This window comes from Stegostoma tigrinum, chromosome 4, assembly GCF_030684315.1.
Source record: "Stegostoma tigrinum isolate sSteTig4 chromosome 4, sSteTig4.hap1, whole genome shotgun sequence".
Lineage (NCBI taxonomy): Eukaryota > Metazoa > Chordata > Chondrichthyes > Orectolobiformes > Stegostomatidae > Stegostoma > Stegostoma tigrinum.
Genome location: NC_081357.1, coordinates 98,193,441 through 98,220,486, shown reverse-complemented (window position 1 = coordinate 98,220,486; position 27,046 = coordinate 98,193,441). Strand labels below are relative to the sequence as shown.

The 27,046-nt window shown below is 42.7% G+C and overlaps 1 protein-coding gene across 1 annotated transcript in view; it reads left to right on the top strand.

Moving 5' to 3' along the window:
• Positions 1–27,046, top strand: part of LOC125452477 (pecanex-like protein 1) — a 244,466-nt gene that overhangs the window by 74,051 nt on the left and 143,369 nt on the right. The window contains exons 7-13 of the mRNA XM_048530940.2: positions 2,016–2,161; positions 3,191–3,284; positions 7,146–7,284; positions 9,958–10,100; positions 13,516–13,669; positions 13,756–13,788; positions 24,588–24,759. Coding sequence (XP_048386897.1) covers positions 2,016–2,161; positions 3,191–3,284; positions 7,146–7,284; positions 9,958–10,100; positions 13,516–13,669; positions 13,756–13,788; positions 24,588–24,759 — 881 coding nt within the window. The remainder of the gene's footprint in view (positions 1–2,015; positions 2,162–3,190; positions 3,285–7,145; positions 7,285–9,957; positions 10,101–13,515; positions 13,670–13,755; positions 13,789–24,587; positions 24,760–27,046) is intronic.

The following is a 27,046-nucleotide window of genomic DNA, read 5'->3' as shown; positions in this document are numbered from 1 at the left end:
TACACCTCCTCCCACCCACCCTCCTGCAAAAATTCCATCCCCTATTCCCAATTCCTCCGCCTCCGCCGCATCTGCTCCCACGATGAGGCATTCCACTCCCGCACATCCCAGATGTCCAAGTTCTTCAAGGACCGCAACTTTCCCCCCACAGTGGTCGAGAGTGCCCTTGACCGCGTCTCCTGCATTTCCCGCAACACATCCCTCCCACCCCGCCCCCCCGCCACAACCGCCCAAAGAGGATCCCCCTCGTTCTCACACACCACCCCACCAACCTCCGGATACAACGCATCATCCTCCGACACTTCCGCCATCTACAATCCGACCCCACCACCCAAGACATTTTTTCATCCCTACCACTGTCTGCTTTCCGGAGAGACCGCTCTCTCCGTGACTCCCTTGTTTGCTCCACACTGCCCTCCTACCCCACCACACCCAGCACCTACCCCTGCAACCGCAGGAAATGCTACACTTGCCCCCACAGCTCCTCCCTCACCCCTATCCCAGGCCCCAAGATTACTTTCCACATTAAGCAGAGGTTCACCTGCACATCTGCCAATGTGGTATACTGCACCCACTGTACCCGGTGTGGCTACCTCTACATTGGGGAAACCAAGCGGAGGCTTGGGGACCGCTTTGCAGAACACCTCCGCTTGGTTCGCAATAAACAACTGCACCTCCCAGTCGCAAACCATTTCCACTCCCCCTCCCATTCTTTAGATGACATGTCCATCATGGGCCTCCTGCAGTGCCACAATGATGCCACCCGAAGGTTGCAGGAACAGCAACTCATATTCCGCTTGGGAACCCTGCAGCCCAATGGTATCAATGTGGACTTCACCAGCTTCAAAACCTCCCCTTCCCCCACCGCATCCCAAAACCAGCCCAATTCGTCCCCTCCCCCCACTGCACCACACAACCAGCCCAGCTCTTCCTCTCCACCCACTGCACCCCAAAACCAGTCCAACCTGTCTCTGCCTCCCTAACTTGTTCTTCCTCTCACCCATCCCTTCCTCCCACCCCAAGCCGCACCTCCATCTCCTACCTACGAACCTCATCCCACCTCCTTGACCTGTCCGTCTTCCCTGGACTGACCTATCCCCTCCCTACCTCCCCACCTATACTCTCCTCTCCACCTATCTTCTTTTCTCTCCATCTTCGGTCTGCCTCCCCCTCTCTCCCTATTTATTCCAGAACCCTCACCCCATCCCCCTCTCTGATGAAGGGTCTAGGCCTGAAACGTCAGCTTTTGTGCTCCTGAGATGCTGCTGGGCCTGCTGTGTTCATCCAGCCTCACATTTTATTATCTTGGATTCTCCAGCATCTGCAGTTCCCATTATCACAGACTTCAGTGACTGCTTTGTCAAACACCTCGGTTCTGGCCATTATGACGACCCAAAGCTTCCATTTGTCTGCCATTTCAACTCACCACTGTGTTCTTATGCCAACAATTCTGTTTTAGATGCTCCAATGACGCTCAATGTAAGCTGCAAGAACAGCCTTTCATCTTTCGCCTTGGTACCTTACAGCATTCATGACTCAACATTGAGTTTAACAATTTCAGGACATGAACATGCTCCTCCGTGTTTGTTACCTGTACCCAAGGTCGTCTTTTGAATGAGTTGCTGCAGCAGAGCCAACCCATTTTCAACCATCTACATTTCTTGTTAGCACCCCACCCAAAATGTATCCCAACCTTGACTTGTCATCAGCAACTTCTTTGTTTGGCTATCCCTGTCTTTCCCCTCTCTCTCTCTCTCTGGGCACTATCTCCATGTACTGCATTCACCCCCATTCCCCTCCCCATAATCAGTATAAATACTGCCCTTTCCAAGCTTTCTTCGGTTCTGATGAGGGACCACTGGGCTTGAAACAATAACTGTTTATCTCTCTACAGATGCTGCCAGACCTGCTGACTTTCTCCAGCACATTCTGTTTTTGCCTCAAGATATCCTACTAAATTTAGATAGGTGTGCTCACTATTCTGACCACTTAAATTCCTGTGAAACAATTTACAGCTCGGAAGGTAACCAAGGAGAGGATAACCATGCTTGTTCATTACGCTGGGCTATCTCCATGTGTCCAAGTGATAATCCAGGACATGAGGCTTCATCGCGTCATGATACCTCTACTGGTGCCGCACACTTCTTTGTAGATGAGCTCGGTAAGTGTTTTTTTTAGGGGCAAATAAATACTAGTCCTGTTCACAGGATGGAAACTGATAGCAAAGTGGTTACAAATGTTACATTGAATAAAAGGTCAGGCACAGATAACAATACGCTTGTACTTTTTCCAATTTTTTTTTCATTTCTTGCTTTTCGTGACAACATCCCTCAGTTAAAATGAGGTGAAGTTTTAACTGGACTTGGAGACACTGTGAAGAGTCTATCCCAACAGGATTGCCTTCTGATTTCCCTCTACCCCTTTTAATGGGGTAGTCCCTTAGATTGACATGTCTGCTGGGATTCACAATCAGGATTTGTCATTGATAATGGGGTATGAATGAGCTACCATTCTGTGCTGCGCATTTATCATTGTAAAATCCTTGCTCAAATACTGTTATATTATGGAAAAGCATTCACTGGTGAATACATAAAATGGAAAGAGTACAGGGATGCATTATTTATTTGTAGTATTTGGATGTTGCTGGCTGGGCTAGCATTTATTGTCTGTGCCTAGTTGCCTTTGAGAAGGTGGTGGGGAGCTGTCTTCTTGAGCAACTGCAGTCCATGCGCTATTCGCGGGGCAGTTCTATGAACTAGCATACGGCACTTGCTTTCATATATTAAACACAGCAAAATATCCCAAGTACTTTACAAATGCTTTATCACACTAAATTTTAGATCAGGCACCACAGGAGGATGATGGGACAGGTCAACAAAAGCTTGCCTAAAAAGAGCTTCAAAGGAAGGGAGAGAGCTAGATTAACAAAAAGGTTTAGGACCGGAGTTCAATAGGTGACGGTATGGCCACCAGTGGTAGAAGAATAAACATCAGGAATGTTCAAGAGGCCAAATTGGATGTTTGCAGAGATTTTGGAGTGATGTAAGGATAAAGTAGATTTCAGAGGTGGGGAGGAGCAAGTTCAGAATGAATTTGAAAAAGGATGAGAATTATACAATTGAGATATCTCTACACAATAGTGTTAGGTATAAGATGAAAGACACAGTTAAATACTGTTGTTAATTCCTAGGAACAGTAAGGTCATACACGTTTGGACATGAAAGCAGAGGTTTTGAAAATTCTTTGGATCATCCTCCAAGTTCAGAACATGTCCAAAGTTCATGGTGAGTGTGTCTGATTTTTCACAATAATTCCACAAATAAGATGCAGTTTTGTGTTAGAATAATTCAAGGTATAAACCTTGCTCTAAAATGAAGAATTGTATATTGAATTGGGAGAAAGTGATAAGTTCATCACTGTGCCCTAACTATTCTCGTCCAGTTATGTCTCATTATGGTTTAGACAGAGGCCATTCAGTCCATCATATCTGCACTAGCTTTCTGAATGAGTTTCTGAATTATAATTATTCTCTTGCCTTTTCCCTGTAACGCTGAATATTATTTCTACTTAAATAATTATCTAATTACCTCTTGAATGCCTCAATTGAACCAGCCTTCAGCACCCTTCCAGGCAGTGCTTTCTAGACTCTAACTACCCAGTCTTTGAAAAAAGATCTCTCATCATATTTGTTTCTTTTGCAAATTACCTTACATTTGTGGTCTTTTTTCCTCAATCCTTTAAGAGGTTTATCCCTGATTATTCCAACTAGCTCTCGCATGATTTTGAAAACTTCTGTTAGATTTCTTCTTAGTCTTCTCTTCTCCAAAGGGAACAGTCCCAAATTCTCCAATCTATCCTCTTAACTGAAATGTCTCATCTGTAGAACCATTCTTATAAATCTCTTTTGCAGTATCTCCTATGTATTTCACATACTTCCTAAAATGTGGCACCCAGGTCTAACTAGTGCCTTAAACAACTTCAGAATGACCTTCCTTGCTCCTGTACTCTTATGTCCCTGTTAATAAAGCCAAGAATATTGTATACTTTAAACTATTCGTGCTACTTATCCTGCCACCTTTAGTAACTTAGGTGCACATACACCCAATTCTCTGCTCCTGTTCACCCTTTATTTAATAGGGTATCACTGTGTTCCTTCTGCCAAGCTGACCACTTGTCCTCACTAAACGTCATCTGCCACCTATTTTCCCACTTACACCAACTTGTTAATGTCCTCCTGTAATTCCAAACTGAACACTTCACAGTTTCCATTTCTTACTAATTTTGCACAGTCTACACACTTAGAAATCCAACTGCACACTAAGAGTGAGATCATTATCTAACAAGAAAAGAGAAATAGATTATTAATGTATATTAGGACATGGATGTGAGTTTGCTCGCTGAGCTGGAAGGTTAGTTTTCAGACGTTTCGTCACCATTCTAGGTAACATCATCAGTGAGCCTCCGACGAAGCGCTGGTGTTATGTCCCGCTTTCTACTTAGAAATAGAAAGCGGGACATAACACCAGCGCTTCGTCGGAGGCTCACTGATGATGTTACCTAGAATGGTGACGAAACATCTGAAAACTAACCTTCCAGCTCAGCGAGCATACAAATCTTCTCAAAACTTGCTATATTAGGACATATCAGTTTTTGTTTGATTTGGCACAAATGGAAAATACCAATGCTCAGTTCTTTTTAAGAGGTTACCAGTTACCTTTTTTAATTAGCTGTTGGATCTCACAAGATGATCTTTTGACTCTTCCTTTGCATTGCCATTGTCATTACTTGTGAGTAGAGGTAAGATTACCACTGAATCACAGCTCATACAGAGTGGTTTGAAATACGAATGGAATGCTGTACTTTATATTTAGAGAACTCTCACACAAGGGATTAGAACCATTCTGCAGCTGTATGGGCCTTAATTAGACTACATTTGGAGTACTTTGAGCAGTTCTGGGCACCACACCATGACGAGGATATTATGACTTTGGAGAAAATATTTACCAATTACACCTGGACACAAAGGAATAAATCATGAGGGGAGATAACACAAATTAGAGTTATACTTCCTGGAAGTTAGAAGATTAAGGAGTGATTTAATTGATGTTTTCAAGATATTAATACAATTGAATAAGGGAGATGGAAACTGTTTCCACTGGATGTAGAGTTTAGGAATAGATGCATAGTCTAAGTATTAGAACCAAAGCTTTCCACAAGGGAGGTAGGAAATATTTATATGCATAACAAAAATGGTAGAAGTTTGGAACTTTTTTCCAGAAACATCAATACTATATGACTTGCTAATTTAAAATCTGATATTGGTACATTTCTGTGAAACTAAGGTCCCATTCTGTCATAGAATGAGAAAGAGCTTCCATGGCATCATTTCAAATAAGAATGCGATATGCTCCAAATTTTCTGACCAATACTGATCCATTAACCTACACCTGAAAACAAATTAATTTGTCATTTTTAAAAATTGCCTTGCTGTGTGCACATCAGTTGCTGTGTCTCCTACATTATAGCAGCAACTGCACTTCAAAAATACTTCTGTAAAGGGCTGCAAACCCTTTTTATAAAGCCCTTTGAGAAGTACTTTGAATGTTAAAGGGGCCACAGAAATGCGTATTTCTCTTTCTGTAATTGAAGTAAATATATGTGTAATCACTCAAGGATGTTTCTGTGCTTACCACTCTCACTAGAGGGTGCTGTATCCCCATCATTTCAACTGTGCTTCACTGTGAATACTGAATAAAGACTGAATCAAGAAAAATATTAATACAAATATTCAAAACTAAATTATTTTTAAAATATCTAATGTCTCCTATTTCTTCTCCCACAAACCTTCCTCCATCTCTCTCTCAGTGGAGGACTTGATATTGTGGTTCATTGGAAACCTCTACTGGTGTTGCTAAGTTTGTAACTTTTCTCCACCACGTTTAAGTATTTCTGTATCTTCAGCATAGAAGCTTAAGAGGCAATCTAATGTGGTAAATGATTAATAAATCATTTCATAGGATAGATAGACAGCAACTATTTCCTTTGCTGGGACAGTCCAGAAAATGCAGACCACAAGATGTCCCAAAGTATTTTACCGCTAATTAAATATCTTTTTAATAGCCACTGATGTAATGTAGGAAACATGACCGTCAATTTGCACACAGAAATCTCCCACAAATATCAAATGACAAGAATATCTGTTTTAATGATGTTGATTGAGAGATAAATGATAGCCAGAATTCTCAGTTCCCAAAGAATATTTTAAAAGTTGAAATTGACTTTTAACGAAAAGTTAACTTGTTGTACACTTCTCATTGGTGAGTGATCCATCCTATCATGTGTGAGAAGTAAAATGGCCTCTGTCTTGCAAGGAGAGGTGTGATCACAGTTCTCCTAAACAGCAAGATAAATGTTGGGGATTTCAAAATCATGAGTTTTGGCAGAAGAAATAGGGCGAGACTGCTTCCACTAGTACAAGGGTCAGTAAATGGAGGACATAGATCTAAAATTGTTGGGTAAAGAACCACAGGTAACATGAGGAACATTTTTTCTGCTGTGAGTTTTTATAGTCATAAGACACTGTTTCAAAGGGTGTTGGATGCAAATTCACTATAACTTCCAAATTGAAATTGGTTAAATACTTGAAAATAATGGGGCCATGGGGAATTTGCAGGGGAGTGGGAGCAATCAGATAGCTCTTTCAAAGAAATGCACATGCACATTGGACCAGATGTCCTCCTCATGTTCTGTTATTAAACTATTATGATTCTAAATATTAGCATCTGATCCCTCTTGGCAGAGAGCTTATCAGCTTTTTTTCATTGCCTTTTTTTATTGAGATATTTTCTTTTATACTATTTCTTTTTAACCGTTCTTTTTTATACAATAATATGCAATGTGATATCTTCACAGAAGGATCAACAATGTGCCTAATGATACCATTGGGACACTGGGGAATTGCAGGCTCCATAACTTTATATCCTGATAATGATTACCTTGATGATGTAGTTCCTTATCTTTGCGGTCTGCAATTAAATGTAATAAGCAAAAACTCATTAAAAAAGGAACGTGACTTTAAATGGCAAAACGACTGGCTAACAGAGGAGCTTCAGGCAGCGTCAATTTTCATGTGTATTTCACTACAGGGATCATCAGTCCGACTTTCGCAGTTCCCCTTCAGCTTGGCACAATGCTGCACAGGGTACAACAGATGAGCCACCCCAGCAAAGACAGCCAGTCATATTGCAGAGGATGCGAATTAGAAGATATTCAGAAACACTTCAAGTAGGTGATGGACAGCCCAGACCCTTTTACATCGTTTCCTCTGCTTGGAGTATAAGAACTGACTGTATATTATGTCTGGATGAGCAGTATGAGACAGGAGTGGCATAGTATCCCGTCAAGTTTTGCTGTTTCGTAAATTTTAGCAATAGACATTTTGCTCACTACAGCTTCAACACAATAGGGACTAAAGCCTGGGCATGCAAACATTTCATCTAATCTCCTGTGAATGTTTTAAAAAAGGGACTACTTTCTTACACTGTCTCCTTATACCTTTATTCTCTTAGTGCCCACTCTTGATCTAAGTCTTGAACTTGTTCATTAACTGAGATTTGACAGCTCTCTGGAGCAGAGAATTCAAATGGTTGACAACCTGCTAATTGAGGAGGTTCCTTCCCACCTCAGTCCCATGTGGCTGATCGCTTATCCTGATTCTGTGACTCCTTGGGAAAGAACCACTCAAGGCTGGGATTGAACAATTTAGTTTTGAGATAATATGGTAAAATAAGACTGTGAGTCACTTAGAGTAATCATGTATTTTGGATACAAAATAAGAAATTGCTGGAAAAACTCAGTAGGTCTGGCAGTATCTGTGGAGAGAGGGTACAGTTAACGTTTCTTCCAGTGACCCTTCTTCAGAACTGATGGCAGCTAGGAAACGTTGGTATATATTTGATTTGATTTGATTTATTTATTGTCACATGTATTTTGTTACAAACTACAGTGAAAAGTGTTCGTATAGTGTCACCAGTCTCCGGCGCCATCTTATATAAAAATAAACCAAAACATAGAATATAATGGCGGAAAAATAAAGAAATAAACTTCAACTTTATAGTCCTTCATGTTAAGTACTCAGCTATGGGCCTGTAGTAGCCAGCCAAGAGTCCCCTTGTTGCGCTGCAGGAACAAGAGTCATCACATTCCACCGCTATCTTGCCGCCTCCAACATTGAAGCCACCATGAGTCCTCACTAGACCTTGCTAGGCCAGCTACCACCAATGCCAGCAGGCCTAGTACTGCCCCAAATTTGACTCTACTACTAAATGTTTGCTCTCGGCCCACCTCCCCAACCCAGCTGCCGCCAATGCTGCTGAGTCTGGCACTGGGCCTGTGAGTTTGTGCTGGACGCAGCTGCCATGGAGAACCCAAACTCACCCCTGATGCCTGTACCACGAGTCTGTGTCAGGCTCGCCTCACCAATACCATCACTGCGACTGAGCTCTTCTCAAGAGGTAAGTAAAAAGAAAGGGAAAAAATGAGAAAAAAGAAAGAAAAAAGTGGATGAAACAGACAAGCCCTGGACTTAGGAGCCCTAGTCCATCACCATCTTGGACTTTAACTATAAATGCTGGAGAAGAGGTAAGGGTGAGGGGGAAAGAATAAACGGCAGGTAGAGATGGAGCCCACATGGAGACGAAACCAGTTGGGCAGACAAAGGAATGAGTAAAGGTTGGCCTAGGAGAATGAATAGCTGATAATGTGGATTGTAGGTGGCTGATAATGGGTTGTTAGTGGCAGCAGTCCCTGTTATGCCAAAGCCTGGTATGTGAGGGTTAGGGTAAGGAGTTGGGAAAAGGTGCTCAGGCACAAAAATTATTGAACTCAATAGTGAGGTTGTAGAGTTCCCAACTGGAAATTGAGGGGTTGTTCTTCCAACATGCACTGAGCTTCACTAGAGTACTTCCGCAAGCATGAGATGGAGATGTTGGCCAGGGAACACTGGCCTGTTGAAGTGACAGGCAACAGGAAGCTCTGGGTCATTTCCACAGACAGAGCATAGGCGTTCTGCAGAACAGTCACCTCGTCTGTGCCTCATCTCCCCCCATGTAGAGGAGACTGTATTGATAGCAGTGAATACAGTAGAGTAGATTGAAGTGCAGGTAAATCTCTGCTTTGTCTGGAAGGTGTGTCTTGGGCCTTCAAGCACTTCATTTAATCTAGTCTGCTGTATTTGCACAATGTGGTCTCCTCTATATTGGGAAGATGAGGTGCAGACTGGGAAACCGCTCTGCAAAACACCCCTGCTCCAGCTGCAAAAATGACCCAGAGCTTCCATCTGCCTGCCGTTTCAACACACTCCTCTGTCTCAGGCTTGCTACGGTGTCCAGCAAAGTTCAGCTCAAGCTGGAAGAACAGCACCTTATTTTTATCCTTGGGAACTCTTTCAAAACAAAACTTCTGGACTTAATATTGAGTACAATAAGTTTAGGGTATGAGTACCTTCTCCCATCTCCTTACCCCAAACCCCACACACCAGACCTTGTCATCATGGGGACTGCTACCATGAACAACCCATTGTTAGCCATCAACAATCCCCATTAGCAGCTGTCATTTTCCCAGGCTGACCTTTACCCATTCCTATATCTGTCCAACTAGTTTTCTGTCTGTCTGGGCTCTATCTCCACCTATTGTTTATTCTTTCCCTCTCCCCCATCCTGCTCCTTTTCTAGCATATATACCAAACATTTGCTACCTACCATCAGTTCTAAAGAAGGGTCACTGAACCAAAATATTACCTGTTTTCTCTCCAAAGATGCTACCAGATCTGCTGAGTTTTCCCAGCAATTTCTGATTCTGTTTCTGATTTCTAGCATCTGCAGTTCTTTCATTTTGTTTTGTGTATTTTGGATGATTGTTCTCATTTTATGTTAATCCAGCTTTCCTTTTACTCGAAAGGGCAGGGTTGGAAATCGTGTATCAGCTGTTAAAGTAATAGAGGAAAAGTCCAAATGGAGACTGTCCTACAGGTTTTGGATTTTACCTGGCAAATGGGTAGAAATCCGTTATGATCGCTTGGCTTTGCTGACTTTACTTGACAGGTATATGGTTCTGTTCTTTGCTTTTACAGATACATAATTTGTTGCAACTTTGTGTTATTACATCCCATATAAACAATAACATTGCAGATGTTATTTTCCTCGTGGGTATTGTTTAATGAAGTATGAATACTAAACATAAATGTGAAACTAGCTAATTATGGGTATATGCTCCTGCATCAAAGTCACGTTAATTGTGGATGAGGATCTGTCATGAAGTCTGCCATCCTTAGCTGGTATGGCCAGCCTGTGATTTCAAACCTACAGCAACATGGTTGACTCTTAGCTGCTCTCTGAAATAGCCTAGCTTGCCACTCAGTTCCAGGGCAGTTAGAAACCAGCAATAAGTGCCAGTGATGTCCACATCCCATGAATGAATAATAAAAAGAAATGTCCAGAACGAGAGGAAAATTTCAGCTTTGCCTCCTAAACGATTCTTTATATTTATCTTCCATTATTCATCCTCGGAATAAAGTATGTATATTGTGATAATAAATTTCTGATATATGTCTTGAACTTATTGTTTAGTCTTCTGATCTCTTGTCTCATTTAGAATTGAAGTTAATTTAAAATAAGCTTCCAGATTAACTTTTCCATGCTGTGGCAGACTCATGGAAGTTAAGTGAAGTAAACAAGAAGAAAACTGCCAACAAGGGGGAACATGAATCATGTGATTGTTTCATAACCTAGTGTCATGAAATCCATGAGAGACATTGCTTATCTAAACCTGATGATTGTAAATGGTAAACGTTGTGGGAGTCAAGACACAGCTTGTAGAGTTGAATGACTTAATTTGATCTGAAATTCAGTAAAATCAAACATAACAGAGTTAGGTTTCCTGTAAATTTCAGTTAGGTCACCTTACTGATATTTTCTTTGAAGACCCAATTTTCTGCAGTCTTTTTCTGTTTATCATCTCCATCCTTCACGCAGTACCCCCAACTGACATCATCCCCACGCAGTCATTTGCCAACCCTCCGCCTCTGACACCCCACTGAGTTATCCACTCAATTCCCTTACTCTGTACTGCCCACTCAGTAGGCAACCCCTCCCCTGCAACATAATTACTATGACAACTTCCTGTTGTTTTCTGTCTCTCAGCCAATTTTATTTTTCTTAACTCTGATATTCAGCATGAGCAGCATTATATATTTAAAGGTGTTCTGTTTGTTCTCTGTTGAAATGTTGTTGAAGACTAATCTGCCTTGGACAATTTTTTGAGCTTGTTCATTTCATTTCTTTTTAAATTAAACCCATTTAAAATAACAGAATCACAGAATTGTTACTGAGCAGTAGGAAATTTGGCCCATCATGTTTGCACTGGCTCTTTGGGCATTATGACTCAATGTCTTTATCCATAATCCTGAATAATGTACCTATTTAAATAATCATCTAATGCCCTTTTGAATGCCTCAATTGAACCAACCACCACTAGACTCCCAGGCGGTGCATTCCAGACCCAAATCACTTGCTATGTGAAATCATATTTTCTTCTATCACATTTGCTTCTTTAGCACATTACCTCATATCTGCACCTACCTGCTCTTGATTCTTTCACGTGAGAGAATAGTTTCCCCCTATTTACTCTATCCAGTCCCCCTTTTTCTCTTAGCCAGTCTTTCTCCAAGGAAAACAGTCCAAACTTTCTGGAATATAACTTCATACCTCAAGTTTCTCATCCATTGAACTATTTACATAAACTATTCCCTCCATTGTTTTCAGGTCTTCCTAAAGTATGGCACCCAGAACCGTAAGTTTAGTATAACCTCTGCTCTGAAACTCTCTGCCCTTTTTAATAAAGCCTAGGATGGTGTTCGCTTTATCTAACTGCTCGCTGTACCTGCCCCACCACGTTTAGGGAGTTTGCATAAATACGTCCAGGTTCTTTAGTTCCTACATACCCTTTACAGTGGTGCCCTTTATTTTTATACTGTATCTCAATGTTCTTTCTTCCAAAACGTATCACCTCAGACTTTTCCAGATTGAACTTTATCTGCCATTTTTCTGCCCACCCCATTAACTTGTCAATGACTTGTAGTTTTAAGATGAACACCTCACTATTAATATTGCTTGCATGTTTTGTACAGTCTGCAAACTTGGAAATTTATCCTTGCACACCAAGTTCTAGGTCATTACTATGTCTTCCTATATATTTGTCTGCTGTATCTTTGGCATCATTAAATTCCGGACTAAATTGTTCAGTGATCATTGCCTCCTGGTCTGCTTTGACTCCCATATCCTGTGTGTGGCCTGGGTCATTTACAATTATCCGATTAAATGAGCAATGCCTTTTGCAAATTTTGCGGTGCACTGAGCCATGAAGCAATCTCACAGTCCATGTAGCAATTCCACCGGAAACATTCTCTGTGGCTCTCTCGATCTACCATAATTAAGTTTAATGCGCATGAATGTAAGATGTTGCACTTTGGTAAGTCTTACACAGTTAATGATAGGGCCCTGGGGAGTGTTGTTGAACAGAGATCTACGGGTGCAAGTGCATAGTTCCTTGAAAGTGGCATCAATGGTGGACAGGAGTAGTGAAGAAGGTGTTTGGCACATTTGTATTCATTATTCAGAGCATTGAGTACATGAGTTGGGAAATTATTTTACAGCTGTACTATATATTTGTAAGGCCACATTTAGAGTACTGTGTACAATTCTGGTCACCCTGTTATTGGAAGGATATTATTAAACCGGAGATGGTGCAGAAACGATTTACAAGGATGTTACCGTGACTGGAAGGTTTGAGTTGTAAGGAGAGACCTAATAGGCTTCTTCCCTAGACTGTCGGAGGCTGAGGGGTTACCTTACAGAAGTTTATAATATCATGATGGGCATAGATAAGGTGAATAGCCATGATCTTTTCCCAGGGTAGGGGAGTTCAAAACTAGAGGGCATAAGTTTAAGGTGAGAGGGGAAAGATCTAGAAGGAACCTGGGGGAAAACTTTTTCACAAACAGGTGAATTGGATTGTATCGAATTAGCTATATTGTCACATGTACTCAAATGAGTGTGTGCGTTTATGGAACGAGCTGCCAGAGGAAGTGGTAAAGACATCTACATTTACAGCATTTAAAAGTCATCTGGACAGGTACATGGATAGGAAAGGTTTAGAAGGATATTTGTCAAATGCAGGCAAATGGGACTAGTTCAGTTTAGGATACCTGGTTGGCAATGGATGAGTTGGGCCAAAGGGCCTGTTTATGTGCTTTAGGACTCTATGACGCTATAACTCCAGATGCTCTGTGTTAAATAGAGTTTCATTTGGGCTTATAATGACCGATCAGGAGAATGACAGAGGATTTTCTTCCTGACATACTCCAAACTGCCATATGATTTCCCAGTATCTTTCAAGTAGACTGAAACTTATGACAATATAGGAACAGCATTCAAATTAACATTTACTATATTTTCACAGGAATCAGGAAATTGGAGAAAATGTATTGGCTGTTTTCTTGGCTGTTCTTGTTGCCCTTCTTGGATTCAGTCTCCTTAACCAAGGGTTTTTCAAGGACCTGTCGGTCTTGCACTTCTGTCTGGTTATTGCAAGCTGTCAGTATTCCCTATTAAAAGTAAGTGTAAATGTGTTTTTGTTCTTAGGCTGAATGGTAATAATGTGTCATCATACTTAACTACTCTTTTTTTTCTCCTGTTTCAGAGTCCTCAGCCTGACCCAGCATCACCTGTGCATGTGAGTTATGAACTCCAGACTTGAAGGGCAAAAAAAATGTCTGAAATTATCTCAATGACTTGATCTGATTGAAGGCCATGTCATGTGATTTCCACCCTTCCAGAATGATATTCTTACCACATTCTCACAACATCACCTAGCTTCTTTATGGCATCAGCCACCTATCCTGTTTCAGTAGATCATTTTCCAGCTGATGTAATGGCCCTGCAGGTCTCTGTCAGATCGTAACCATTTACCCAGGACATGATGACTGAGGTAGACTTTCCAGATCTAGGGTGGGATTAACAGTTTAGGTTAGACATAATTTTACAGCCATCCTTACCAGATTATCTGCCTCCACCAGTTCAATCTCTTCCTCCTAATGTGGCATGTCTGTCTTCAGTGCCTTACCTCCAACACTACTGCCGTTATGCACCTGACATGTCCATCCTGTCCAGTTGTTTGGAAAGTGTATACAATTGTTTTGTATTTTTAATGTCAATAAAAACATCTACTTTCCCATCATAAATAGTTTTATTGCCAATAGCCAATATGTTCACATTTTTGTTTTGAAAACTACATAACTTGTTTTAATCCCACCTCTCCCTCTCTAATCTTTGATTTTTCCTTTGGTATTTAGCTTTCAGACACAATACACTTCAACTCCTGGAGGCTGTAGTGCAATCATAGAGTATTGCTAACTCTCGATGGAGGTGATTGACAAGGCTGCATTTTTTTCCCATCCCACATTACTGTTAGTGGCTCAGAGCCAAACATGTAGAATAGAACTGGAGCCACTTGTAGACACTGATTGGATCTGGAGAACAGGTACCCTTTCCTGAAACACATTAATGAGTCAGGTGGATTTTTAACAGTAGTCTGGGAAATTTGATCTGCTAGTAGCTCACAAATCATCAGATTTATAGAATTCAGTTTCAAAATGTGCTGTGCTGGGGTTTGAACTCAACTTCTGAGTCAGTGCCATTAATAATTGTCAAAATTACTTGCTTCAGACCATCAGAATCTCAATTTTCCTTCTTCCCATGCAGTCTTATGTAATCATATTCACATTGAGTAGCTGTTATATTGTGATCATCTTAGGTAGCAATGTGAAATGAAAGATAAGATGGCTAGTGCTCTCGAGGCACATGGGATGGCAGGATGTTTTACTGAAAATGTTTGCCACGTTGCTGATGCTAATGAGTTGCTTGCATTGCAAACAGAATGGAAAATAGAGAAAAAAACTTGTGCTAGAGTTTTATTGGGATATGAAAGAACTTATGTTTTTGGAGTTAAGTATGGTAATAATTAAACTATAATATAACTATCCCTAAAATATAATATATGTAGAGGTAGATTTTTGTTTCCAATGAAGAAGAATAACGGGTTGGGGTGTGTAATCAGAAAGGATTGCACGACAGGTAGGTGTAAAGAAGGTGAAAGTATAATAGACAGATTTTATAACAGGCAGGGATGTATAATCATATTCAACCAATTTATTGGAGTTCTCTAGGAAAGTAACATGTGCTGTGTAAAAACGGCAGCCAATAAATGTACTCCACTCAGATATTCAGAAGGCATTTGATAAGATGTCATATCAAAGGTCATGGCAGAAATGAAAACTTGTGGTGTAGAGGGTAGCATATTGCCTTGGACAGTAGATTTATACCTAACAGGATGCAGAGAGGAGACACAGATGTGTCTTTTTCTACTTGACAAGATATAACAAATGATGTGTCACAGGGATCGGTGTTGGGGCCTTGACTTTTTATAATTTATGTAAATGATTTGCATGAAGGGACCAAAGGTATGATAACTGAATTTGCCAGTGACACAAGGATAGGTAGGAAAGTCAGTTGTGAAGAGAATATAAGTAGACTGAAAAGGGATATGGATAGGTTAAATGAGTTAGCAAAAATGTAGCAAATGGAGTATGGTGTGGAAAATGTGAAATTGTTCATTTTGGCAGGAAATTTTTTAAAATGCATATAATTATCCATAATATGAGAGGTAACAGAACTCAAAGATGTTGAGTGATCTGAGTGTATTGGAGGCAGTTCAGAGATCACAGTGGCTCAGTGGTTAGCACTGCAGCTCCACACCGCCAAGGACCCGGGTTCAGTTCCACCCTCAGGTGACTGTCTGTGTGGAGTTTGCAAATTCTCCCTGTGTAAGTTAGCTGAACTAGCAATGGGAAATGCAGGGTTACAGGGAAAAGGATAGTGGAATGGGTCTGGGTAGAATGCCCTTTGGAGAGCTGGTGTGGACTTGTTGGGCCAGTTGGCCTGTTTCCACACTGTAAGGATTCTATGATTCCATCATTTACTAGCCTAATACCTGGAATGGATAGATTGTCTAATGTGGAAAGTTTGGACAAGGTAGGCTTGCACTGCAGGAGTTTGACAGTGGTGACTTGATTGAAACGTAAAATCCAGAGGAAACTTGATCGATTGCATGTGGAAGAGATGTTGCCTGTTGTTGAAGAATCTAGAATGAGGAGGTATTGTTTAAACATAAGCATTCACTCATTTCTATGTTGTATAGTGGACAGGTTTAAAACAAGGTTTTAATAACATGGGGTATATAATGTGCTGTTCCAAAAGGGGAATGTAAAATGGCAGTGTGTATAATGGACAGGGATGTATAATGAGTAGATGTGTAAAATAGTGGCATATAACGATTGGATTTATAACTGGCAGCACTGATCGGGATAACCAGTAAGCCAGAATAAATAATGGGTGAGAGTGATGGAGCAGGTGTGTGTGGGACTGTATAATGGATGGGCTGAACAATAGAAGTGCTTGTATTATGGCCAGGATGTATAAGGTTTGGAACTAGACTGGCACGTGTGTAATGTGTAACCTGTATAGGACAGGTAAAAACCAGATGATCTGATTTTGGTAAAGTGAAAATCTGCTTCATAATTTTAAAATGTATTTTTGAATGAAAGATGCTTCAATCAAAAGCTATTGTTGTCCAATTTACAAGTTTCCTGAGATCATCAACCTGATCAGATAATTGTCAGATCATATGCCGTAGTGCAAGTTTTCACTCCAACAGTTGGTGGATGACAGAAGAGCCATAACAGAAGTTGGCCTAATGGCTTGCAATCAACAACTACTTGCATTTATATATTGCCTTTAATATATTAAACAGCCCCAAAATACTTCACAAGAGTGTTATCAAAATTTGTCACTGAGACACATGAATGGATAATAGGATAAGTGACCAAAAGTTTTGTTCAAAACAGTAGGTCTTAAAGAGCATCATAAAGATAAAGCACAAGGTTGAGTGGCAGACATGATTATGGAAGGAATTCCAGAGCTTAGTGCCTATGCAGCGAAAGTATGGCTACCAATGGTGGGGTGATTAAAATCAAGAATATCCATAGGACAAGATGAATTGGATGATTACAGATATGGATATGAGTTTGCTTGTTGAGCTGGAAGGTTCGTTTTCAGATGTTTCGTCACTTTTTTTTATTTGAAAAAATATACTTTATTCATAGAATGTACAAAATAATAAAACATTTATACACCTACCCAGTCATGCAAGCCAGTCCAGGTTACCCAGGGGGTACATACACCAACTAAAGGAAAAAAACAAAACAAAGATAAAAAACAAAAACAAAGAAAAGAATACCCCGACAGTCATCTCCCCGCACAGTCCCCGTTGGCCCCCTGACCAGTTGGAGAAGGCACCATCTGGGCCCAGTTACCAGATAGGGCCCTTTTTTCTGTTCTGGACGAAGGGTTTCATACCATGGTCTTTCACCACCGCGCCTTGGCGGCAGCTGCCCCAAGCTTTAGTGCGTCCCTCAGCGCGTAGTCCTGGACCTTGGAGTGCGCCAGTCTGCAACACTCAGTCGGGGTCAGTTCTTTCAGCTGGAAGACCAGCAAGTTGCGGGCAGACCAAAGAGCATCTTTCATCGCATTGATGGTCCTCCAGGCGCAGTTGATGTTGGTCTCGGTGTGCATCCCGGGAAACAGCCCGTAGAGCACGGAGTGCCGCGTCATGGAGCTGCTCGGGACGAACCTCGACAAATACCACTGCATCCCCCTCCAGATCTCCTGCGCATAGGCACACTCCAGAAGGAGGTGATTGACAGTCACGTTCCCCCACACCGCAGCCGCCTCAAGGGTAGTGTGCAGTGGCGCAGAGATTCCGGGCGTGCATAAAAGATCCCACTGGCAGAACCCCTCTCACCGCCAGCCAAGCAATGTCCTTGTGCTTGTTTGAAAGTTCTGGCGATGAGGCATTCTGTCAAACGACTTTGGCAGTCTGCGTGGGGAACCACACGACAGGATCCACCCTCTCCTTTTCCCGAAGGGTCTCGAGGATACTACTTGCTGACCACTGCCTGACGGCCCTGTGGTCAAAGATGTTTCCTTTCAAAAATTTCTCCACGAAGGACAGGTGGTACAGGACGGTCCAACTACTCAGAATGTTCCACGGCAACGAGGCCAGGCCCATCCTTCGCAACACCGGGGACAGGTAGAACCTCAGTAAGTAGTGACACTTGGTGTTTGCGTACTGAGGATCTATGCACAGCTTGATGCAGCCGCACACAAAGGTAGCCATCAGGGCCAGGGTGGCGTTCGGTATGCCCTTTCCCCCATTCCCCAGGTCTTTGTACATGGTGTCTCTGCGGACCCGGTCCATCCTCAACCTCCAAATGAAGTGGAAGATAGCCCGGGTGACTGCAGCGGTGCAGGTCCGGGGAATAGGCCAGGCCTGCGCCACATACAACAGTACCGAAAGCCCCTCGCACCTGACAACCAGGTTCTTACCCGCGATGGAGAGGGACCGGAGCATCCACCTGCCCAGCTTCTGCTTCAGTTTGGTGATACGCTCCTCCCTAGTCTTAGTGCACGCCCCAGCTCCACTGAAGCAAACACCCAGCACTTTCAGGTAGTCTGTCCTGACGGTGAAGGGGATGAAGGAGCGGTCGTCCCAGTTCCCAAAGAACATTGCCACACTCTTACCCTTATTGACTTTGGCACCCGAGGCCAGTTCAAACTGGCCGCAGATGTCCAACAGCCTACTCATCGACCAACGATCGGTGCAGAAGATGGCAACGTCGTCCATGTACAGGGAGGTCTTGACCTGCAGGCCTCCACTGCCTGGGATAGTCACGCACTTCAGGCTCACATCCTTCCTGATGGATGCGGCGAAGGGCTCCATACAGCACACGAACAATGCAGGAGAGAGGGGGCAGCCCTGCCTGACTCCAGATCTGATGGGAAAACTGTCCGATTCCCACCCGTTGATCAAGACTGTGCTAACGATGTTGGTGTAGAGCAGCCGGATCCAATTGCGGATGCCCTCCCCGAACCCCAATTTGGAGAGGACGACCCTCATGTAAGCATGAGAGACCCTGTCGAAGGCCTTCTCCTGGTCCAGGCTGATGAGGCAGGTGTCCACCCTCCTGTCCTGCACGTAGGCGATCATATCCCTGATGAGCGCGAGGCTCTCAGCGATCTTCTAGCCTGGCACAGCACAGGTTTGTTCAGGGTGAATCACCGACTCCAGGACAGACCTGACCCGGTTGGCTATGACCTTGTCAGGATTTTGTAGTCCACGTTCAATAGTGAAATGGGACGCCAATTCTTAATTTCTTCCCTCTCCCCCTTCCTTTTGTAAATGAGGGTGATGATGCCCTTCCTCATGGACTTGCACATTTCCTCTGCCCGATGCGCACTATCGTACACCTCCAGCAGGTCCTGGTAGACCAGGTCCCACAGAGCGGAATACAGCTCGACCGGTAAGCTGTTGCTCCCAGGAGTCGTATTCCTCTCCAAGGACTTGAGGGCTCTGGTCAGCTCGTCCAGGGATATTGGCCGGTCCAGCCACTCCCTCATGCTACCGTCTAAGACCTCCGTGATAGACGACAGGAACGACTCGGAGGCCGTGCTGTCCGTGGGCTTCGCGTCGTACAGTCCGGCATAGAAGGATCTGCTGATCCTCAAAATGTCGGGCCGAGACGTCACCGAGCCATCATCCTCCTTCAGCCGGCTAAGCACAGAGCTCTCTTTGTGCACCTTCTGAAAGAAGAAACGCAAGCACGTCTCGTCCTGCTCCACGGAGCGAAACATGGACCGGAAGATTATCCTGGAGGCCTCTGCGACGAAGAACGAGGCTTGCTGGCCCCTCACCTCACGGAGGTCCTCCGTGACATCGACCCCCATCGACTGCAGAAGGAGCAGGTTCTGCATCCTTTTCTGGAGTCGCGACAGCTTTCCCCACCTCTCTCTCGCCTTCCGAAAACCCATGAGGACAACGAACCTCTTGATGTTCTCCCTCACTGTCCCCCAACCAGTTGCCCGGAGACTCAAAGAGGGGTTTCACGGTTCTCCAACCGGCGTACTCCCTCTTGAGCTCCTGGACGTTCTCTGGGGTCAACAGAGTCGTGTTGAGCTTCCACGTCCCCTTGCCGGCCTGCTGGTCGCCCTGTAAGTGACAGTCGGCCAGCAGGAGGCAGTGGCCAGAGAAGAACACTGGCTCGACGCCAGTGGACCTGACCACGAACGTCCGCAAAACAAACAGGAAGTCTATCCTTGAGCGGATAGACCCATCTGACCGCGACCAGGTGTATCTCCGCTGCAGGGGTGCTGAAGACGTCGAGCAGCTTGGCGTCCTTCACTGTGCCCATCAGGAATCTGGACGTGACGTCCAGTTTACTCCCCCCACCTGCTGTCCCCGCACCGGATCTTCCATCTGCATCGATGATGCAGTTGAAGTCTCCACCTAGGATGACCGGCCTGGACGTAGCCTGCAGGGGTGGAAGCTGCTGCAGGACAGCCAACCGCTCACTCCATACCGCTGGGGCGTACACGTTGATCAGCCTCAGAGGAGCGTTCCTGTAGGTGACGTCAGCCACTAGGAGGCGCTCCCCCCCACCACCTCCTGAACTTGAGAGATGGTGAAGTTGTGCCCCCGCAGCAGAATAGCCAGGCCCAAGGAGCGACAGTCGTTACCCCCTGACCAGATCGAAGGCCCACAGGTCCAGGCGCCGGACCATTTCCCATACCTGCTGAGGTGCGGTATCCTTCCTCATCTGTATGTAAGGATACAGTGTGTGGTGGCTCGTTGAAATAATGTTCTAATGCAGCTTCAACACCCACAAACGAAGCACAGAGGAACTACGAAGAGCAGAAGAAAATCACCTATACAGCCTATTCAAAAAGACCGGGTACCCAATGAACACAGTCCGCCAATTTCTCAGCAACAAACCCAAACAAACAGACAAAACATGCCCAGAAACCATAAACACTCTCACCTACATCAAAGACATTTCAGAACTGACTGCCAGACTACTTGGACCTCTTAACATCAGGGTAGCCCACAAACCCACCAACACACTAAAACAGCAGCTAATGAACTTATAAGACTCTATACCGACAACAAGCAAAACGAACACCATTTACAAAATACCTTGCAAGAACTGTGACAAACACTACGTTGGACAAACAGGCAGAAAGCTAGTGACCAGGATACACGAACATCAACTAGCCACAAAAAGACATGATCCACTATCACTAGTATGCTTACATACAGATGAGGAAGGACACCACTTTGATTGGGACAACACATCCATCCTAGGACAAGCCAAACAGAGACACACACGAGAATTCCTAGAAGCATGGCATTCCAACCGGAACTCCATCAACAATCACATTGATTTGGAGCCAATCTACCGTCCCCTGAGGAAAAAGAACAGGAAATGACATCACCAACGCAGGAAATGAGATCACCAACCCAAGGAAACCTATACAGATAAATAGAAAGCGGGACATAACACCAGTGCTTCACCGGAGGCTCACTGATGATGTTACCTAGAATGGTGACGAAATGTCTAAAAATGGTCCTTCCAGCTCAGCGAGCAAACTCACATCCAGAACCTCAACCTGAGCTAACAATCTTCTCAAAACTCGATTACAGATATCTTGAAGGGCTACAACATAAGAGAGGTAAGACCATGGAGCCGTTTGAAAACAAGGATGTAATGATGTTTTGCTACATTGAGAGTTCATGTAGGTCAGCAAGATCCTAGTTGAGGGACATAACTAGGATATCAGCAGCTGAGGTTTGCATGGTAAACCTATTTTAATATCACCGTGCAGAATGTTGTGCTGAGAACTGTTGAGAGTAGCTCAGTATATGCCTGAGTGCATAAGATGGAATAACATCTGCAATGGAAAGACTACTTATAAATTCTGACCTTTTCCATGTAGCAGCGTTGCTTGTCATAAAAGGCAATATATGTTCATTCAGAGAGACTACAGAATATAATAAGAATTGTCTCAACATCAGTATTTACAATATGGCAATATTGTATTTGACAGAGACCTTGCTGTGAGCCACTGTAATCTTAGTAACATTGAGAGTTTGTGAGATTCTCGCACTTCCTAAGGCAGCTCACTTAAAAATGATTACATCAAGTGTGATATTTTTGCCTCGTAGCAGGCATTCTTACTGTCACAGCCGTTAAAAGAGACTAATTTCATTAAAACCCTATTTAGTGAAACTTTTCAGCAATTGCTGACAGTCAGCAGATGTCACATCGTAGGATAACATTACTACTGTTTAAAGACTTATATTCAGTTGATGATCTACCTCTGATGTGTCAGCCATAGCCAGTGAGTAGCAGTCTTGCCTTTGAGTCAAAATACTGTGTGTGGGTTCAAGTCCCAATCTGCAAACTTGACCACAAAAATTTGGCCGACTGCAGTACTGAGGGATTTCTGCACTGCTGGAATTGTGTCTTTTGGATGAGACTATAAGCCAAAGCCCTGTCTGTTCTCTAACATCAATGTAAAATGCCCTCTAGCAGTATTTTGAAGAAGTAGACAGACATTCACCCTGCAACAAAACAGAAATTGTTGGAAAGATCAACAGTTCTGGCGGCGTCTATGAAGAAGAATCAAAGTTAATGTTTCCGGGTCCAGTGACTCTTCCACAGAACTGATGGATCTGAAACATTAACTCTGATTTCTCTTCACAGATGCTGTCAGACCTGCTGAGCTTTTCATGCCAATTTCTGTCTGCAGATGCTGTTCTTTCTGCAGAGACCATTCTTTCAGTTTTTATTTAGAAGTTCACCCTGGTGTCCTGCCGGTTAATGTTTATGTCTCCATTAATTGCTTTAAAAAACTGATGATTGCAGTTTTTGGGATCTTGCTGTGCACAAGTTGAATACTGTATTTTCTCAATTACCTCAAATGCTGTACACTCAAAGTATTTAATTGGATTTAAAGAGCGTCCTGCATTTGTGAAAAGGACTGTTTTTTGTTCGGTGAGCATGTTAAAAATTATAGAATCAAAGTGGTTTTGTTTTAATCTACCTGTTTAAAAAAGTTATTACACACCTCTGGACCAGGTGGGACTTGAACTCAGGCTTCCTGACTCAGAGGTATGGACACTACCATTGTGCCATAAGGGCCAAGATGGTAAGATGGAGTTAGATGGAGATGAGCTTTGATCTAATTGAATGACGGAACTAGCTCAATGACCTCTTCCTATTAATGTGTACTAGGCTCAAGATGTTGAAATGCTTCTCCTAATACGTGCAATTGATTTGAGAAGTTAAATGGCCTTCTCTTGCTCCTGTGTGATATATTGATGAGCTTGAAGGACATTCTCCTGTTCCTTTGTAAGAGGGTGAATGTGCAGAATGGCCATTTCCTGTTTAATAGGATTGAGGAACTCATTGGCATCTCCTTGTTCCTTTGTAATAGGATTGAGAGGTTTTTGACCTCCTCCTATTCATGTCTGACAGTTTAGAGGAACTGAATAGCCTCCTGTTCAAGTTGAGAAGTTAAATGGTGTTTACTTGTGTCTGACTATTCAACTTTGAGAAGCTGAATGTCCTCTTTCAGTCTGAATGTTCCAAGATGCAGAGATGCCACAATATCTTGGTAAGTAAAAGGTTGAATTGTAACAACTAAGCAGGCCCTCGTCTGGTCTCTGATCCAAACTGATCTCAGGTAGGGAGGTGTTGGGTGCAGTACACAGGTCTCCATGTACCTGATGACATGGACAACTGCCAATTTTTTGACTGTACCTGTGTTTGGGGCAACAAAGCATTGCATTATACAACTTAAAACAACCACACAAATCAAAATGGAGAGACAAAATGAGCTGGGAGTTTGACCTGGAGCAGAGAAGGTTAAGGGAATCTCTCACAGGTCTTCAAAATGTTGAGCGGTATTGACAAAGTAGATAGGTGGAAGTTGTTTCAAGTGATATGTGGGTCAGTAAGCAAAGGGTACAGATTTAAAATAATTGACAAAGGAATTAGGGAGAGATGAGAATTTTTTTTAACATGGGGAATTGTTACAGCCTGGAGTATATTTCCCGAAGGACTGCAGGAAACATTTACAATAGTAACTTATAAAAAAAGAATTGGGAAAATTCTTGAAGTAGGGATCACTTCAGGACTATACAAAAGAATCGGAAATAGCTCCTGCAAGGAGCGACCATAGGCCAAAAAACTCTTTCAAAACTGCTCCGCTCAAACATTTTAAATGTCTTTGTTAAATTTTCCCTTCATGTTCCTCGCTTTGAGGTAGAAGACACTGGCTCCTTCAGTCTCTCCAAAAAACCATTCCTGGAATTGTTCTAATAATCCTTTCTTCATCCCCTCCATGGCTTTGACATTGTTAATGTGGAATGTTCAGAACTGAATATAATGTTTGTGTAATGCGTGCTTTACATAGGTTAAACCTAATTTACTTGTATCTGTACTCTATTTCTGTGTTAATAAAGCCCATGAGCATACAAACGTTTATAACAGACTTTTTAACCCGTGTTTCTCCCAGGGTCACAACAGAATTGTCGCATACAGTAGATCTATTTATTTTTCAATCTGCTGTAGTCTTGTGTGGGTTTTGGATCTTGGCAGTAAGTCCACTCAGCTTCCAACTTCTACTCTATATGGAATCAGATTAATATCGCCAGAAAATTTTGCTATTGCAAGAGATTTTATTATCGGTGAGTCAGTGCACGTAATTGTCAGTTAATCATTAAATTGTTGTTGATATGCTCACTGTGGTAATCAGAAGGTTCTGAAATCTGCTTACAATTTCATTCATTAAATGGATATAAATGTATTGCTTCAACTTGGGCGAGAAAAGAAAGACTTGCATTTATGTAATATATTTCCCTCTCTTAGTACGTCCCAAAATGGAGTACAACTAATTACATACTGTCATGAAGTGCAGGGACTACTATAATGTTGGAAACAAGGAAACCAGTCTGGGCACAGGAAGTTCCAATAAATTGAGTGTATAATGACCAAATACTCCGTTAGTTGCAGGGCAAATAAGCTAGGACACTAGAAAGAGCTCCTCTAAATTCTTGGAATAATGATCGTGAGACCTGTTATTGGTAGTTAAGAGGTAGTCGGTTAATAACTTGCTTTGAAAGATGGTACTTCCAGCAGTGCAGCACACCCTTGTTACAGTATTACTGTAGTAGAATCTTTATTTGGACTCAAGTTTCTTGGAGCCATAATTGTCTAATTTAGAAGAAAGGCACAGGAATCTAATCTGATTCAAATTGCTGAGCTCTTAGATTTTTACAGCACAGAAGGAGGCCATTTATCCCATCATGTCCACAACAGTCAACAAAGATTTGTCTACACAACTCCCATTTTCCAGCTTTTGACCCATAGCCCTTGAGACTATGGCAGCCTGAGTGAATATCTGTTTAATAGAATGTATTCTCTAAAATGGCTGCAGAGTAGGACTCCTGAGCCAGAGTTAATCAGTTCCATTCATTTCTTTCCTTTTTTTCTCTCTTTCTTCACATTGTTGTTTTCATTTTATGTCCTCCCCTTGGATGGCTTTGATAATATCCAGGGTGAAAGCCAGCGTGGACTTCCAGCCTCTGAGTGGCCTCGAGCCCCTGGTCTCACCTGGGCATGAGTCCCAGCACTTCCATCTTTGAGGTGAAACCCAGCATGGTTTGAGTTGGAAGGGCTGTTAGTCCAAACTCTCATTTCTATGTTTTTCTAATTTATTGCTCGACTTTATTTTTCAATTTTTTCCCCCTAAGAATTTGTATTTAAAAATCTGTACCTAGGAACCTTGGTATCTAAGATGGTGCCATAAGTGGTGACTTGTAAACTTTTCACTATACGCATGTAGGTACTCGTGACGGTAAGGTTAATTCTAATTCTAAATACTGCTTATTGTTACAAGAGTTTCTGGTTCAACATCCCTATTGGGCTGTGAGCTCCAGATTCCTACCACCCTCTGAAAAAAATTCTCAACTCTCTGCTTATTTTAAATCTATGCCTCCTAGAATTGACCCCACTACTAATGGAAAAAGTGCTTTTCTATCTACTGTATTTATGCACATCATAATCTTCTCTGCCTCCATCAGGTCCTCTCTCAACCTTTGCTGTTCCAAATAAAACCCTAGTCTATCCAATAGGCCTAATTAGTCCTCATAGCATTGACTCTTCACCCCAGATAGAATGCTGGTAAGTCTCCTCTTCACCCTCTCTCTAGTGCAATTGCATACTTCCTATAATGTAGTGACCAGAATTGCACAGCACTACAGTTGTGGCTAACCAGTGTTATATACAATTAATTCCGTGCTCTTATATTCAATGCCTGGGCTCATAGGACAAGTGTTCTACATGCCTTTTTAGTCAGTTTTTCTAGCTGCCTTGCTATCTTCAGGGATTTGTGGTTATGCACACCAAGGCCCCTCTGATCTTCAGTTCGACGGGATCCTGCCATTCATAGTGTAATCCCTTCCTTATTACTCCTCCCAAGTCCATTACCTCAGAATTTTCCAGATTGAATGCCATTTGTCAATTCTAGGCCCAGCTGATCAGTCTGTTGATATCATCTTGCAGTTTCTGGCTATGTTCCTCACTATTTACCACTCTGCCAATTTTTATGGATCCCCGCATCTCTCCATCATACATTTCAGTGCAAATCATTAATGCACAGAAAGTGCCCCAGCACTGATCCCTACAGGACCCCATTGGATAAAGACCTGCTGTCACAGAAACATGCCTCAACTATGACCCTCTGCTTCAAGACTCAGTCAGTTTTGAATCCAATTTGCAACTTGGCCTTGAATCCCATGATTTATCACTTCCTTAATCAGTCTGTCATGACGGACATGCTAAAGTACATGAACACCACATCAGATGAATTACCCGCATCAACACACCTGGCTACCTTCTGAAAAATTGACCCCGTTTTTTTAAATGCAACCTTCCTTTTACAAATTCACGTTGACTATCCCTGATTAATCCCTG